General features: G+C 41.3%; 1 protein-coding gene across 1 annotated transcript in view; it reads right to left on the bottom strand.

The window, feature by feature from the left end:
• MDFIC (MyoD family inhibitor domain containing) overlaps window positions 1-16994 on the bottom strand; it is a 290453-nt gene that overhangs the window by 64815 nt on the left and 208644 nt on the right. Inside the window, exon 6 of the mRNA XM_034645386.1 lies at window positions 14876-14998. Within this exon, the coding sequence (XP_034501277.1) occupies window positions 14876-14998 (123 nt within the window). The remainder of the gene's footprint in view (window positions 1-14875; window positions 14999-16994) is intronic.

Below are 16994 nucleotides of genomic sequence, written 5' to 3'. Positions count from 1 at the left end.
GAGAAAGGGGATGAGCAAGGGGATGAATCCTTGGCTAAGTAATGGGCCCCATTTCTCAGGAAGAAAACTTTCGAACATATTTAAGATAATGACAATAACTGGACAGAGATCGGAGCACAAACGTCAAAGAGTTGTGCAAAAGATACAGTATTTTGCTTGTGTGTCTCAAACACTCAGGAGCAGACAGTAAACCGTGCCTGCGGAGGGCCTTATACGACGTACACCGTGTGTGTGGGAGTCTCTTTACTTAGTTTCCACGGTAAAACTGAAACCTTTGAAGGAACTCCCTCAAGGTGAGAACGAGGAGATAGGTCTGCCCAGGAACAGTTTTGTTTGGAATATTTTTTCCTTGTAGCAAAACAGCTCCTTCCATAGAGTCAGTTTCTTCACTTTTACTAAACAGAAATCAATGTATTCCAAACTCTCTCCCTCCCTTCTTGCCTCAGAATGTATTTATTCCACAATTCCAAGTCTTCTTACTCTGTGAGCGCTGAATTCTCTGGGGTAGGTCCATGGTTCCGAGTTTTGTAAAAGGGTAACTCTTAATAACGAAATGACCAAGCTCTTTTAAATGCTGAAATATTGTGATACTGATTATTCTCATATAAGCAAATGACTATGACTGGTTTACAGGCGACAAACAATGGTGCCTGAAGTTGCACGGAACTAATGTGTTCCCAGCAGGCCTATAAATATTTGCTATTATTCTTCTTTAAGTAACTAGTTCCAAATGAGCAAACCATGAACTTTTATACATTAAGAATGGTGTAAAACTGCCCCTAATAAATCTTCTCCGTCTTATGCTATATTTCCATACCATTGAAAGAAATAGCTGATATTGCACAAAGTTTTGAAATGCACTGTTCTCCAAAGTATGTGCTTCATCAGCAATTTATTGTAACATCCACATCTCCCTCTCTAAAGGAACTGAAACTAATTATGTATTGTCCCAAATGCCCAGATACCACTGATATCATATGAATTCATATATTATTCAAAAAGCTGATCTTTTTTTACTTATTAATATGACTCTTAGGTAAACTGTATCTCTATTATAAGGGACTTTGCTTTACTCCGAGAACAAACTCTAGCTGTAATAGTTAAGGAGATATTCTTTCCACTATATCCACAAATACTTGATTGGAAGGCTGCTTATTGCCGAGATTTTTAACTGAAAGAGATAGCTTATCCCATTCGGGGCGGAGTGTCAAAAGAAGATGAAAGCAGGCATTTGTAATTCCTCAGAAAAACAGGCAAAAGGGTTTTCAACCTTAAGAAATCCGACTCTTACATAACAGAAACCCTGATCTTGGGTTAATACATCAAGATTCCAAAGATAATCAAATAATCCCTTATGGTGCCATCAAGTTTTCAATCTTAAAGTCCTTTCAATGTGCTATCCAACCCCATCGTGCCACTTCATGAGGCCACAAGTGCAAATTGTAATAGTTCTTTTCCAACATCATAAAACTTAAAGTGCTGCATAGTGAAACTAAATGCACAAAACACTTTCTGAACAATGTAAACATCTCTCCAGAAAACAAAAGTCCTTCCCAAAAGGACTAGGGGCTAAAACAAGAGGCCAGTACCTGCGTTCTCCCAAACACGCAGCCATGGCTATCAGTCCCTATGGTCATCAACCATCAACCACAACTGTAAGAAACCACTTTCAAAAAAAAAAAAAAAAAAGTCTTTAAATATTCAAATAAAAAACTGTGCAATTTACTTTACAAGATCTTTTTGTTCTACGGCAATACAGTCAATTGAATATCTTATCAGTTCTAAGTCTGAGCCGTACCTCAAAATTAATTGCGAAGCTCTCAGAAATGAAGGTTGTCCAGGCCCTACTCACATCCGATTCTAAGTTCTTTGTGTGGAGTGGGGCCTGGGCATCAGTATGCTTCTGAGCTAATGCAGAGGTGAGAACCATTGCTTTGAACAAAGGGACGGGACTATAGCATCAAATTCCTGCCCCTGTAGCATCAGCTTCGCTTATTCTAATTTCTTCTTGGCGCAGAAGGAAAATAAATATCTTCACACCGCAAAGAAGAATGGCAGATATCAAGATTCTCTATCTCTTGGAATGAGAACAAGTAAGCTCTCATGGAGGCAATGAGGAAATAGTTCTCAAAACTAAAGAAGCCTTTTTTCTATGATGCCAAGTATACAGTAAGCCCAGGAACTGTCTTGAATTTATCAGAACAAAGATAAAATTCCAAAGGAATATAGTACATTAAAATTTTCCTAACTTTTTTATGATCCAACACAAAGGCAGGATACGGTCACATCATTAATAGTGACAGATTGGCAAAAATTTCCAACTGGGGAAATGGATTAGAATTTTCAGCTTGGAATTTATAATCTGGGAAAACTATCACCTCCCCTGTGACTTGAATGTAATCTCTAGGGGACCGTGAACACCACAAAGTCCCAACCCTTTCCCGACTCCATTCCCCATCTGAGAAGCAAGGCTAAAAATCAGGGAGGAGCTGTGTGGCCCTGGGTACACTGCTTGACTTTTCTGAGCCCAGTCTCATCTAGAGACAATAATACTTATTCCACCTGCCTGATAAAGTTGCTGATAGGCCAAGTGAGATCATCAATATGAAAAATTTCATTAACTGTAAAAAGCTCTAAGTAATAACATTGTTAATATTACTAATAAAAAGCATCCTTTGATATGCATGAACTGTAGACTGAGAAAATTAGCTCCTTAAGAGAGGCAAAGATAGTCAATCCACATTTTAAGACAAATTACTACAGCTTAACCAATTCAAAGCTGTCAGTCTCCTACAGAGAAGCTAAATGTAGTCAAAAGGTACAGATTTTCATTTATTCAACAATTAACATGACAGTATTGGGAACAAACTCTGTGCATGGCCCTGGGCTATATGCTGGGAGGGCTCCAAAGCTGATTGAGCCACCAATGCTGCCTTTAAGGAGCCTTCAGTTCAGTGACAGGAAGAGCGCCATCCACAGGGCAGGACAATTTCAAAATTAACAAGTCCTTTAGGAGAGATGAAGACAAAGCCACTCTGCAAGTCCAGACAAGGGAGAGATCACAGCAGGCCTCGCTCGTACAGCTGGAGATGTGGGCAGACAGGTAACATGAGTGAAGCATAGGAGAAGGAAACGACTGGACACGTAAAGGGAAGAACAAGGAATCTATTTTGGCTACAGCAAAACTACGTGAAAGGAAGTTGTGGGGGGAAAAAGCCGAATTTCTTTTATTCCCATAGTCATCCAAAATAGCTTTCGAAAAGTCCACCGTGGTCCTACATTGGTGCTAATTGCTGGGGGTGTGACCTAAAGCCAGCAGATCACAGACATGTCATAGCAAAAACAAGTTACAAATTGTGACAACAACCGAAGGGAAAGGGTGCTTAGGGAAACAGGGAAGAAACAGAAAAGCCTCTCTTCGAAGCGACAATTAAGTCTGGAGCACAGGGGGGTGGGGGGGAGGGGGAAACATGACAACCCAGAGTGCAGAAGCTCAGAGACAGACAGGAACTCAGGGCATCTGGAGGACAGAAAGGAAGCCAGTATAGCTCCAGAGACAGAGGGAGGAATTTCCAGCAGGGAACTTGTCCTGTCAAACACTACAGAAAGAAGGGGGACTGAGAGGAGGCCACTGGGCGAACTGACCTATCAGTATTGAGATCATTTTAGTTGCATTTATCCTCTAGGACATATATCAAGGTGGAGTAAGTATCAGCCGGGTAGACCAGCACCGGGTTTGAATACCAGGGTTGTGCTAAAATATAACCTAAAATGCCTCCGTGATAGAGAGATACATTAGAATATAATCTGAGTCTTTAGAAGATAGTGTCACACAATTAAAAGGCAAGAATGGACCAAAAGTGAAAATCATCTAGAAATAAAGTACAGCTGCAGAGCAGAGAGGTCTCAACTGAGTTCAGAGAACCTGTATTCATACTAAAGCTAATTGTACTGCATATAACCTCTTTTATCTAGGATTCCCCAGCCTCTGGAATCTGAAGGAAGAAGACTGACCGAGTTGTCTGCTACCTTATTATCATGGCAAATAGTACACAAGGTCACAGAACTGAGGGAGATAATGAAAGATCATCTGCAGGTGTCAGCAGGCCATGAAAAAAAAAGGCACATGAAGTCAAGGAGATGAGATTCTATGGGGGGAAAGAACATCGTTCACAGATTAGGCATAACTAACGTGAAGAACGGGCAGAAATGAGAAAGTGAATTTCTGATTTCAAGATCTCAGAAAAGAGACCTTGGCAGTGACAAGGTCCAAGGTGTGTCTGTGTTTGTAAGGTGGCTCCAGTGAAACAGATACAAGGTCCTTTGAGTTAAAAAAAGTCAAGCATCAGTGTGATTTCAAAGAAATTAAAAGCAGCTCTATAGTTCAAGGAAATTAAAAGAAGCCTCGACTTAGAGGACAAACCAGACACCACTTAGGAATCGAAGAGGTCGTGCTGGAAGGTGAGGTCAGCTGGGAGGGGGCGCAGGGTGCGTGGGCAGCCACAGCACCATCATTCAACCCTGCCCCACTCGAGGGCTCCCTGAAGACTCCGCGATTTGACTCTGAGTGCCCGCGACCACTGACACCCCTTCACACCAACCTTCCAGGCATCGGAGAGGCAGTGAGGCTCAAATTTAATGTTTACATAAACTGAATTTTTTTTCCCTGATGCGAATCAGTCCAAACAAATTTGAACTTTATAGCAAAAGTCAGTATTTTTCTTTCTTTTTTTTTTTTTTTAAAGATTTTATTTATTTATTCGACAGAGATAGAGACAGTCAGCGAGAGAGGGAACACAAGCAGGAGGAGTGGGAGAGGAAGAAGCAGGCTCACAGCAGAAGAGCCTGATGTGGGGCTCGATCCCATAACGCCAGGATCACGCCCTGAGCCTAAGGCAGATGCTTAACCGCTGTGCCACCCAGGCGCCCCAAAAGTCAGTATTTTTCAATCTTCTATAAAAAAAGATCTTCTGATATATATTTAAAATGTGTTCTAAATATTATACACGTATATTTCACTGGGGTATGATCTTTAAGGAATTAACAAGGCAAATTGTATGTATCTACCTGGAAAATCCTGAAGGGCATTTCCTCTGTTTCTTTCACCAACGTAAAGCCAAACCAAAAATCAACCACCTGAAATTGGCTAAAATGAAAAATACTGAAAACCTAAATATGTAAGAACAGGAGTTTAATTTTACATTCCCAGTAGTAAATATTCATATTCAGAACTATCTGATAAGACTTTCACAAATTTACTGGAGGGACGCCGGGGTGGCTCAGTGGTTTGAGTGGACGACTCTCAATTTTGGCTCAGGTCATGATCCCACCACCACCTTCCCGTAGGGCTCCGTGCTCAGCCGGGAGTCTGCTTGAGATTTTCTCTCTCCCTCTCCCCCTGCTCGCATGCTCCCTCTGTCTCTGTCTCTCCTCCCTCTCAAATAAATCTCTTTAAAAAATTTACTGGATATGGGAGAAGTGCAGTAAGAAGAACCTAACACGAGGACCAGTAGGAAAATGCTAACTGCACACGATCACACCCTTCTTTGGATGTGTTGTTCTCGCTGCTGCTGCCTACATTTCACTCACCTTTGTGATGATGACAGCACCTTTGCAATGCTGAACCAACATGGAGAAGATACCCTGCAAAGATGGGCCTCTATGTTGATGATACGGTAGTATCTTTACCATTAAGACAAGGAATGATGGGCAACATCCAAAATGACACGTATGGTCTTCTTAGATCACACCGGTATGGGGGCACCTGGGTGGCTCAGTTAATCCTCGGATTCTTGGTTTCGGCTCAGGTCATGACCCCAGGGTCATGAGATCAAGCCCCAAGTCAGCTCTGCACTCAGCGCAGAGTGCTTGAGATTCTTTCCCCTTCTCCTTCCCCCTCCGTGCCTCCCCCTGCTTGTGCTCACTTTCTCTAAAAACAAATAAAACTGTAAGATCACACTGGCATAAATCAATTATTTATGACAATTTGAGATGGTGGGAATCCTTTCTTTTTTTCTTAAATTTCCCAGTCCGAATTCTCAAGAACCATGGAAAATGTATTTAATTAGATTATGTTCCAATGCAGAACAAAGTTCTCCACCCACTCTCTTCTCTAGCTCACTTAATGCAATTTTACCCTCTAATACCAGCATCGGAGGGTTTTAAAAGAAATTTCTCTGACTTCTGGGTGTCTTACTGCAGAAACCGAGGACTTGGGAAGAATCCAGTTTCCGATGGAAAACTGTGAAGCACGGATTTACCACCGAGTCCTGAAATACTCACTGAAGGAAACACAGGACAAGTCACCGTACTGGCTCCCAGCTATGCTAAGATGGGGGGGAATGGAGCTCCTGGAAGGAGCTTCTCATTCCCATATACCTCATCCTCTACTGAGCCATGGGTAAAGCTAAAGCCCGAAGCAGGTCTCAGTCCCTCTGTGCCTGGATAAAAGCTGGCAACCACTGCCTTCAAGACTCTGCTACACAGCAACGGCCCCACATACCTGTACACGCTACTCATACTTGTGACAAAGGCAGGATCTGCCCAGCCCAGAAAACTTCCTCATTCTAGAATTTTAGAGCCTTACTGAAAAAACAAATTCTAAAATGGGTATACAGTATTCCTTTTTGCTTACCAGAACTGACTCCCCACTCCCTCAATGCCTCCAGCCAGGCCCAGCTTCACAGCCATGGGACCTGTGTGTGCCGTGGCCCAGAGCCCCACGCTCAGAAGGACCCTGAGCACGTGTAATGCTCTGCTGCTGCCATCTTGAAATTCACACCTTCTGAATAAGGGGACCGGAATTCTCATTTTATGCTATACTCCACACATTCCCACACCCACCAATTTATTTAGCTGGTCCTGTCTCCTGCAAAACCTGAAGGAATCGGAATCCCCTGGCTTATCTGTGACTTGAAGCATTTCCTACAGGTGACTGGGCTCTAACGTAGCTTTGGGAAGCTGGGTCCTTACCCTGGAGTAGTTAGCTATGTAGGAGAATTTTCTTTTTAAGATACTATTGCTTTCAATATAATAAAATAATTCACCCCAATGGGGGGGGGAAATCAACGATACAGAGGAAGGTATACAGAATATTAAGTGGAAGTCCTCTTTACCAGTACGTCCCCACTCAATTTCACATAGCTCCCTAAAAGTAACTATTGTGAAGAGACAACTTTTATTAAGGAAAAAAAACACACTTAATTGGATACAAATCATATATATACATACACACAGTTATATAAGAGACAATTACACATATACCTTTTTTAAAATCCCAATTTTGTATGTTACTGGCCTAGATGGAGAAGACTTTCCGAATCTTACAATGAGTCAAACCAGCAGCTCTAAACAACGTGCACTATATTTCATTCATTTCAGAGTCCTCAGCTTAGAGAATACCAAACTACTCTTCCATTCCTCCACAACAGCTGGGCAAAGAAGAACCAACCAGAGATAATCAACTCGCTGGCTTCTCCTAAACTATTACGTTTCAATGAGGAATTCAGATGATGGAGACTCAAACACAGATAAGCCCCAGCTTTGTCCCTTACTGGTCATGCTGATTGGAACAAACCTCTGGATTTGCTTCCCCACCTACTGAACAGGGCAATCTTTATGAAGCCTCCAAAATTTCTTCCAAATCTAGCACTCTGGATTTGGGAGAATCCATTTCAGTCGCCCATCCTTGCAACCGCACCTCGTCCTCACCAGGGATTGTTTCACTTCAAAAATTTTAAATTCTTACTTCCGTTTTCATAATTCAGCTTCTCTTTCCACTTCTCCTCTCCACTTACTCCATCGATACCTGTTCTATTTCTTCCGGAATAGAACCCTTCAGGGATCGTTAGCCTCTGGCTATTTTTCTTATTTGTTAGACCTTTCTTGTTTTTACTTCCTTCTCAACCCATTGGACATCCACAGCCCAGCATTTCAAACCCTTTTTGGACAATGTCCTTAAATCCTTTGCCCTGCTGTCCTTTCGAAACTACTATCATTTGTCCAAACTAAAACTCCTGGCCTCATTCCCAGCACCTGCTTTTCTCTTACCCCATATGTCCTACTGGCTGTTCGCCACAGAAAGCTGGATCCCACCTGCCATGACCCCATCCAAGATGTATCTTTCTCAGCTGGATTAATACAACAGTCTCCCAGTTGGTCTCCTAATACTTTTGGTTTCCCACTCATTTATATTCCAACAACTGCAACAGTAATCATCCTAAAATATAGACAAATAAAAACATAAACCCACTCAAGTCACAACTCCCTTCAATACCTTCCATCTGCCCTTAACCCTCTACTTCTCTCTACCTCTCATCGAACATTTTACATCTCAGCTTACACAAAACTTCTGCAACTCTCCTCAAGCTGACCTCTCACCTCTAGACCTACAAGTATGCTGTTCTTTTGGCTTGGAACACTATGGCTCCATTCACTCCCATGCTCTGCCTGAGTTGGCTAGCTCCTTTAGGCATTACCGTAGACATCACTCCCTCTGGAAAGCCCTCTTTGACCTCTTCCTAACATGAGACTTTGTGTTTCTCGAATGTGAAAATACAGCAGCCTGCCTTTCCCATCACAGCACTCATAATACACATTACTTCCAGACTATGAACTCTGAATACAGAGACCACACCTGCACTGTTCATCACCGTATCACCAACATAACACAGGGTCAGCACACTGTAACACTCCATCTTAATGTAATTGATTTCTTATTCAGCTTTAGAAGTTATATTTTGACTCCTAATCCTGAAAGTTATCCATGAATAACACACTCGACAAAAAATAATTTATGTGTAAATTCACACAGTGTTCAGCTCCAGGAAGTTGGGAGGTTTGAGAACTAAAATTATCTAGACCGCAGCATTTATGGTCTTGATCTTTATGTGTTAGTTATTTCTTCAGCGGTTGGCATTTTAAGGGTGATCTCTGAGGTAGCTCCCAGGCCTCAGCCTCTCCCTCAGGCTCAAAGAAACTCCCAAATGGGAAAGGAATAAACCTGGTTCCCTCACTGAACTCCATTCACCACATATATTTCAATACCATCTCATCTCCCCCAGTAAAGACCAGAATATTTTCAGGATATCAGAAAGAGACTGAAAATCTTTGACAAAAGAGCAGCAGGAGATAGGCTGGAAATGAAACGAGTCATGGTATAGGATAAGGGTGAAGGGTGAAGTAATAAATTAGAATATTCATAGGAATAGTAAAAACAGCCACAGCAAAGACAAACATGGCACTTTATAGAACACGAAACATTTAAAAATTAATTTAGAAAGGCAGAGAAAGACAGGAAAAGGAAGAAGAAAGGAGGGAGAGAAGGAAGGAGGGTGGGGAAGTTGGGAGTAAGCAAGGGAAGGAGGGAGGGAGGGAAGGAAGGAAGGAGGGAAGGAGGGAGGGAGGGAGGAAGGAAGGAAAGAAACTCAAAGAGTCTCAGACTCTTTTCTTATTATCTAGGCAAGAAAAATAAGAAATAGGGAACCAAAAAAGTTCTACGTAAAGTGCCATTTCTACCCACCTCCACAATGAATGTTATTCAGAGCATTGCCATAGTTCACTGAGAACTCTTCAGAAGAACTTATCAGCGAAGAGCAGTCAAACCTATGACTTGACTGCTTTAATATTCTTAGAGTCATCTATAAATATTGGAACTCGACGTGAATGAATCAGGTATGGCTTGGGAGTAGTAAGAGAGTTAGAGGGAATAAAAGGAAGAATGTATTAATTTAGAATGTTCATGAGAGAACCTTCAAGTCTGAAATAATACAAGCAAGATGGGTAAAGAATCTCATTAATTCTATCTGCTTCTTATGCACTTACCAAGCGTAAACCATGTCACATCCAATGTGCTCACTACTGTTGTGACATAAGTATCAACGATCTCAGGAAAACAAGGTCTACATACCCATCATGTTCAATCCACTGGAATCATGGATCAAAAAAAAAAAGCAACACCAAAAACAAAAAACAAAGCTTTGTAACTGACACCTGTGCTCAAGGACAACAATAATGCAAACCAATAAATTCATTCAATGTTTACACATATAGCTCTGTGCTAATTAAGCATACAAAATATGTTTTCCTCATAGAATCCTTAAAATAAAGTATACAGAGTTGGCACCTCCATTTTAAAAATGAGAAATTTAGGGGTGCCTGGGTGGCACAGCGGTTAAGCGTCTGCCTTCGGCTCAGGGCGTGATCCTGGCATTATGGGATCGAGCCCCACATTAGGCTCTTCCGCTATAAGCCTGCTTCTTCTTCTCCCACTCCCCCTGCTTGTGTTCCCTCTCTCCCTGGCTGTCTCTATCTCTGTCGAATAAATAAATAAAATCTTTAAATAAATAAATAAATAAATAAATAAATAAATAAATAAATAAATAAAAATGAGAAATTTAATCACAGAGTTTAAGTACCTTGCCCAACACCAGCAATAATGGTGTATCCAGAATCCGAACCTGGCAGTCAGCTTCCAGGACTCTGAGCTTAAGATGCCCAAAGCAAAACCAATGGGCAATGGTTCTCCTAGCATCTTGACCAAACCCAGATGAGCTTGGAATAGTATACCCTAAAGTAGAAATGTGTCAGTAAACTTCAGTTCCATTCTAGAACGCAGCCTAATCATGGTCAGTGACCAATGAGATAAATACAGGTAACCACCAAAAAGAGCTTATGATTGTCCACCCAGCCCTGAAACCAAATCATGAGTTGGATTTTGGAATAACTGATGGTTAACGATTCTTCTCTACAGCAATAATCAAAGCATCTCAACTGCAGCCACATAACCATTTGGTCAGCATATTTTTTAAAAATGGAGAATTTTTCCGAGAGACAAATAGAGGAAAAGATACTCAGCAAGATGACATCACAAAGACTTACTCCCAGTATCGGATCCCAGAACGAATGATCATGCGCTGTTAAGACAGAATTCCAGATCACCTAAGAAACATAACACGAAAGTTACATCCACCCCCGCCCTCGCCTGGTCTTACTGGGTGGTACTTATTTCAAGGGCTTGTTTATGTCCTCTTTTATATAAAGTGAATTCTAAAAGAATAATAGCAATAATATGAACTATAATGTGCAAACATGAGAATTGCTGAAGAAATTTAAATCCAAATCTCTCATGCTCTTTCCTTATCAAGTCAGAAATGTTCTCAGTATATAAACAGTACACCTGAGTCTCCGCCTCTTTTCAGCACTTGACATACAGGAGGCATTCCCTCAATGATAAATATTCACTAAGGAGTGATCAGAGGTAAGCTGGCAGTCTTGGAAGAGAAGGAATAGAGCTCCTCAGAACCTCAGAGCCTGGCGATGTTGAGAGGAAACTCCAAGGATGCCAAGAGGAAGGTATCCAGCAGCAGGACAAGTGACACAGCAAGGATGCATTAGCACCATAAAGAGGAGACAAGTGTGAATTAGAGAAGAGGCTTGCATTCTACTACCAATTAAGTGCTTACAGTTAGGAGAGCAAAAAACTCTTCAGAATGAATAAATGGGTTAAACAGAATGAGGATTACCATTTAAGTGGAGCATTCTAACTTTGCTTCAGATCATGGGAATTCTACAAAATCACAAAGGAGAGAATTAGCTGAACAAAATAGTTTAATTTAATGGGAAATTTATTTCAGAAGAGGAGCTAAGGAAAATTTCTCGAGTTAAGTAATGACATTTAGAATTAGGAGACGTTTCTGTAAAAGCAATGTCCAAGGATAAAGTTAAGTAATAAGAATTTTCAGAAGACCTAGAAAAATCTGCGATAGAGACCTGAGGCACTTTGGAAAGAAGAACAAAGAAAAATGTAAGCTCTCTCTCTATAGGAAATAATTAGAATAAAATCTGACCTAAATTAAAGGAAAATACTACACATATCTGAGTATAAACACAGGAGAACACACACACACACACACACACACACACACACACCACTCCTTCCTACCTTAGAAATCCCCCCAAAGACTAAGATCAAAATGTTACTTCTGTTCCTTTTCTAGTCTAATTAAAACATGAAATGTTGTCTATTGCCTGTTATCAGTGTATGCATATTACAGGTTAAATAGAAAAATTAATATTAATTGAGGGTGTCACTTCCCTGCCACATTTATTTTACCAATTCAGAGGAATAGTGATTATAAAAACAAGGCAGAGCTCCAAATTATATACTGAATCATATACACTAATATGAGGGGAAAAGCCAAAGTCTTCACTGGTGTTCCCACAAAAAGATACTCCCATAAACTCTAAAATTTAAGCCTCATTCCAGAAATTTTAGACCAAAACATTTCCTCAGAATATGAACCCTTTTTAAACTGTAAAAAGAAAATTCATAAGATGAAAAAAATAAAGCCTCCCAATCATAAAATTTCCTCAAAAACCTCTATTATGTTTTTAATTCTTTACTGATTTAGTTTTTTTTTTTAAACCAACTTGAGTAGTTGGAATTGTCTTTTTAATTTAAATTTCATAAGAAAGAGAATCACAATGCACATTCCCTGACCAGATTGTGTGTGGCCTATTTATTCGAAATGTTTGATTCCATATGGATTTCTTCTCTTTTATTTATAACTTCCAGAAAGGATTCTCTGTAATAAGTTAGCAACTCAAGGGCAACCAATTTGAAATCCAGGCCCTGAGAGCACTGCACCTGAGGTCTGCCACCTGCAATGTTTTCTAGAAGGACCAGGGAAGGCTCACAAAGCTCGAACTTCTGTGTGGAGCATGAACCAAGTGTGAGCCACAAGTGGGTGGTCCACTGAGGTCAGGGTTAAAGTTCACAGAATAATTTGGAAATTATTCTCAGCGTGGATCTCGTTTATGAGGCCTGAGAATACACCCTTTAATTAGAATATAATTTCCAAAGCAACCACTCCCTTGACTTTCCAGAGCTCAGTTATTCTCAGAAAAGTAAAAACAGTCTCATCACACTGACAGCTAGGAGTCCCCTATAAATTACACCTTAAATGTCCAACAAAGAAAGCAGCAAGCATCCGGAGCAACGTAGATGTTAGCTGCCAGCCTTCTAACCACACTCGAGAATAGAGACAGAAAGAGAAGTCCTATTAAACAGACTCACTCTCCACTTCTTGCTTATGCAGCTGAGCTGTCCCATGGAAGCCTGGAAAAAAGAGTGGGCTGTACATTTGAAAATGTTCCCACACCCCAGCCGGCCTCATTTTTCTGATGATCCCTCCATCCAGCCAACCTCGCACTACAGTGGGAACACTAAAATCAATTCCATGAGAGCCAGCTGTCCGCCTCTTCCACAATGCTCAGGGAGCCACACAGGACTCCTGGAATGGGAGCCAGCCCGGGCCTGACTCACCACAGATGTTCCCCTCTTCCCCCATGCAACTCTGAGCCAGGGCCTTCTTTCCAGGGCCTATTGTTATTACAAAAGATTTTACTGGGCCCCCAAAAATGTGCTAGATGCCAAGAGGAAAACAAACGCCTCCCTAACCGTGGGGTTGAGAGAGACAGACGGTGAATTATGCAGAGATGACCACCTACTCTACGGGGAAGGCCAAAGAAGAAAATCCAGACAGCTTTGTGGAGGTCAGTGACAGGGAGCTGGAACAGCAGAAGCTATCACAGTGTCAGACTTTGAAGTGCTAGCCAGACTTGAGTCTAGTTTAAAGATGACATAAAACGTTCCGTTTTGGCAAATCCAGATATCAAGATTTTTCTGTAGACCCAACAAAGTCGCCTTTGCCTAGAAAAGTGTGACCAGGAAGAGGACAAAAATACAGTTCCTGTAATCTGTAATCAGAATTCAGAGTCCGAGGTCACCCGCAAATATTTGGAAAGTCTTTCCAGCTATGTTTCAGCCAGGGATGGCATTGCTGTCTTTGGCCTTTCTTTTCTGGATATCCGTTCGATGGCCCGTTTCCCTAGCAGCCTTCTCAGAGGGGGCCAGAGTGTGCTGTCTCTGCGTCTGTTCAGCACGTGTTAGTAGAACTAGACAGCGGCTCCCAGATGCTCCAGCCTCCCTTGGTACAGGCTGAACCATCATGATCTCCAAGGAAACTATTTCATGCAATTTACAGTATTTTTTTTAATCACTGCCCACTTAACCAGTACAGATAATAGGGAGAAGAGCTCATTTTAAATCCTTCCCTTAACTGGTATGAATTCTGTAACTAAGATGGAGCGTCAATAAACAGGACAGCAATAGTCCTTATACTTACATGTTTACTAGAGAGAATAATTCATTATCCGAACCTACCGAGGGGAGGCTCCAGGTCTACGGGAAAACGTGACACAGAATCGGCTTTCTGAATAGCGCCCCAATGATACTGCTGTTGCCAGGCATTCCCACAGTCAAAAGAAAATACACCAAAGCTTTTGTATATTTTCTACAGAGCACTTTCAGGAAGAGGAAGAGAATAAAAAGAAGCCAAGTAGTGCTAAAAATGTTAACTGTAAAAAAAAAAAAAAAAAAAAAAGAACAAAACCCAAAAAACAAGTTTGGAATCATTTGGCTTCAGGAACAGGGACCAGAATGGTATTAATCCCCAAAGGACTGGTTATTGTCCTTCTGCCCTTTGTCTTTCTAGTTTCACAGTCCACTCAGAATTGTCTGACGTCTACTTCATCACCGCTCAAGAAGGAATTAAGCGTAACTAGATCTCCAGGAGAAGAAAATCCAAAATTTACAGGTCAATTCTTCCTTTTTTTAAAAAAAGGATGAAAATGGACAGACGGTATTACTTAAGCTCTAGTTTTAGCTCTACATTTAAAAATACTCATGAATATACTTTCAGATAAACTCTGTTGATGTCTAGATTTCCGGGAGAATTATATGGAACAATTAACTGCGAGCATATTATCATAACCACAAACCCACATCACTCTGATTTTCTTTAAAAGTACTTACTTCGGATGAGCTCGTCATCGGAACAGTTTCCCCAAATGGACTGGGCTTGCACGTCTCCATGTGTGAAGCAGCTCTCGGTAGCTTGAGTGAGATTTCTCTCAGTATTTTCTTTATCACATTTTTCTGTAAAAAACAAAAGACACATTGTTATTATTAAATGTTACATATTTCTCTCTTTTTTTTTTAAGGTTTTTTTTTTCCCCCCCCAAATGCTTCCAGGTCTGCCATAGTTTAAGGAATTGGGGGCAGTATCACTACTGACTGTTGCATAGATTATTGACGTAGTAACAGATTTATTGAGCACCTACTATGTGACCAGCATCGAAGAAACAGACATGGGTACAGCAAAAATAACCTGTTAAGATTATTCTAAGTCAGTCATTGTCACACACCAAGGGGTCTGCCATGACAGAGTCATGCGCAAAGGTCACATACAGGATGAAAGCGAGTCCGTACATGTAGGGGCGGCGTGGCAGGGAAAGCACCAAAGGAGAAGAGATCCCACCGAGCGGCTGGGCTAAAAGCTAGACTGCAGTTGAATGAGGAGCAAGTGAGAAGGGAGAGGTGTAGAAAGCAAGGGCAGAGTCCTCTCTGTGGAGGCAACAACTGTGTTATGCATTCCCAGAAAGGGAGGCTGTCGAGGATGGGAGATTTATACACGGGTTTACGGGTCCTCAGGGTGAAAGCCAGTAAGGAAAAGTAACATCTTCTCAGGAACAAAATAACCCAAACAAAGAACTAACTGTAACACAAGGTAAAACCCATGTTGTAAGAGATCCAGAGCACTGAAGAGGCTCAAAGGAAGAAAAAAAAAAAAACTCATCCCGATTCAGAGCTCAAGAAAAGCCCTAGAGGAAAATGGTACATGTTGTAAGGTCTTTAAAAACATTCGTAGGAATTCTAAAAGCAGCGATGGGAGAAAGGCCATGCCTGGTAGAAGAACAGGGTGGGCAAACTCCACAAGCAAAGGTTCCAGCCCTCTGGAGTGTAAAATACTTTAAGGGGGGACATTAGGAGATAAGACTGTAAAGGTTTATTGGGGACGCAGCATGGATATTTGAATGCGAAGGTGAGAAATCTGGACTGAATTTAAAGGCAAGAGAAGTTAAGTCAAAGTAGCTAATAAAGCTTTATGAAATGCCTTATCAGAGCCATGCATTAGGAAGATTAATACATTCGTGCACAGCAGTGTCTCAATCCTGACTGCGTTTCAACTCACTTGGGGGGCTTTATAAAAAAAAAAAAAAACAGATTCCTGGGTCCCACTCCCAAAGACTCTATTTCAATCTGGGTGTGGGGCGCTTAGGTAATTTTATTGCACTTAACATCCTTGAGAATCACTGGAGTGTGGATGGACCTAAGAGGGAGAAGAGAGTGACAGAAACTAAAAGAGAGATTTAGAAGAGTCCAGTTTAATCAGAGTTTAATCAACTGAATGACAAGATGGGAAAGGGGGTAGATGGGAGACTCCAACTAGAGCTCTGCACAGATAATCGAGTAAGATGGGACAGGAGATGATGGGAGTCTTCTTGGTCAAGGATTTGACTGGGAAAACCTGGAAGCCAGGGGAATAATTTGTTAATTTAAAAAATATCTATCTGTAGATAGCTGTTTAGGCTTTGTGTGGGGCAATGAGGAAGCACTGAATCGTGAGCTGCAGCTCAGGCCTCCACAGACTTCACAGTCTCACGGATGAGTTTTGTGCTGCACGTGTGAATTTGCAAATCAGAAATAAATCAAGTTACAGCTGGAAACAGTGATCTTCCTAAACTTGATGGCTAGAGCCATTTGAATGAACGGGCCCATCAAACGAGTTACTACATTAAAATAAGAGTACCAAGAGGGGTCTCCACAATTAGAAAGGAGTCAGAGAAGGACGAGAAGCCGGATGATGTGAAGCCATGGAGGCAAGGAAAGGAAAGAGATTCAAACAGAAGTTGTTAGTCAACTGTGTTAACATTTCCAGTGGAAGGAAAAAATTTCTGCACATGCAGAAGTTTCTCATGTACCATGGGGATTTCACAACAATTGAAGAGTTCTGCCATGAAACACATTCCAACACATGAAAATAGATGGACACCCTCTTAGGGCTAAATCCAGAGGCTAAAGTCTCTTAAAA

Source organism: Ailuropoda melanoleuca, chromosome 1 (assembly GCF_002007445.2).
Source record: "Ailuropoda melanoleuca isolate Jingjing chromosome 1, ASM200744v2, whole genome shotgun sequence".
Lineage (NCBI taxonomy): Eukaryota > Metazoa > Chordata > Mammalia > Carnivora > Ursidae > Ailuropoda > Ailuropoda melanoleuca.
This window is presented reverse-complemented; position numbering and strand designations above follow the sequence as displayed.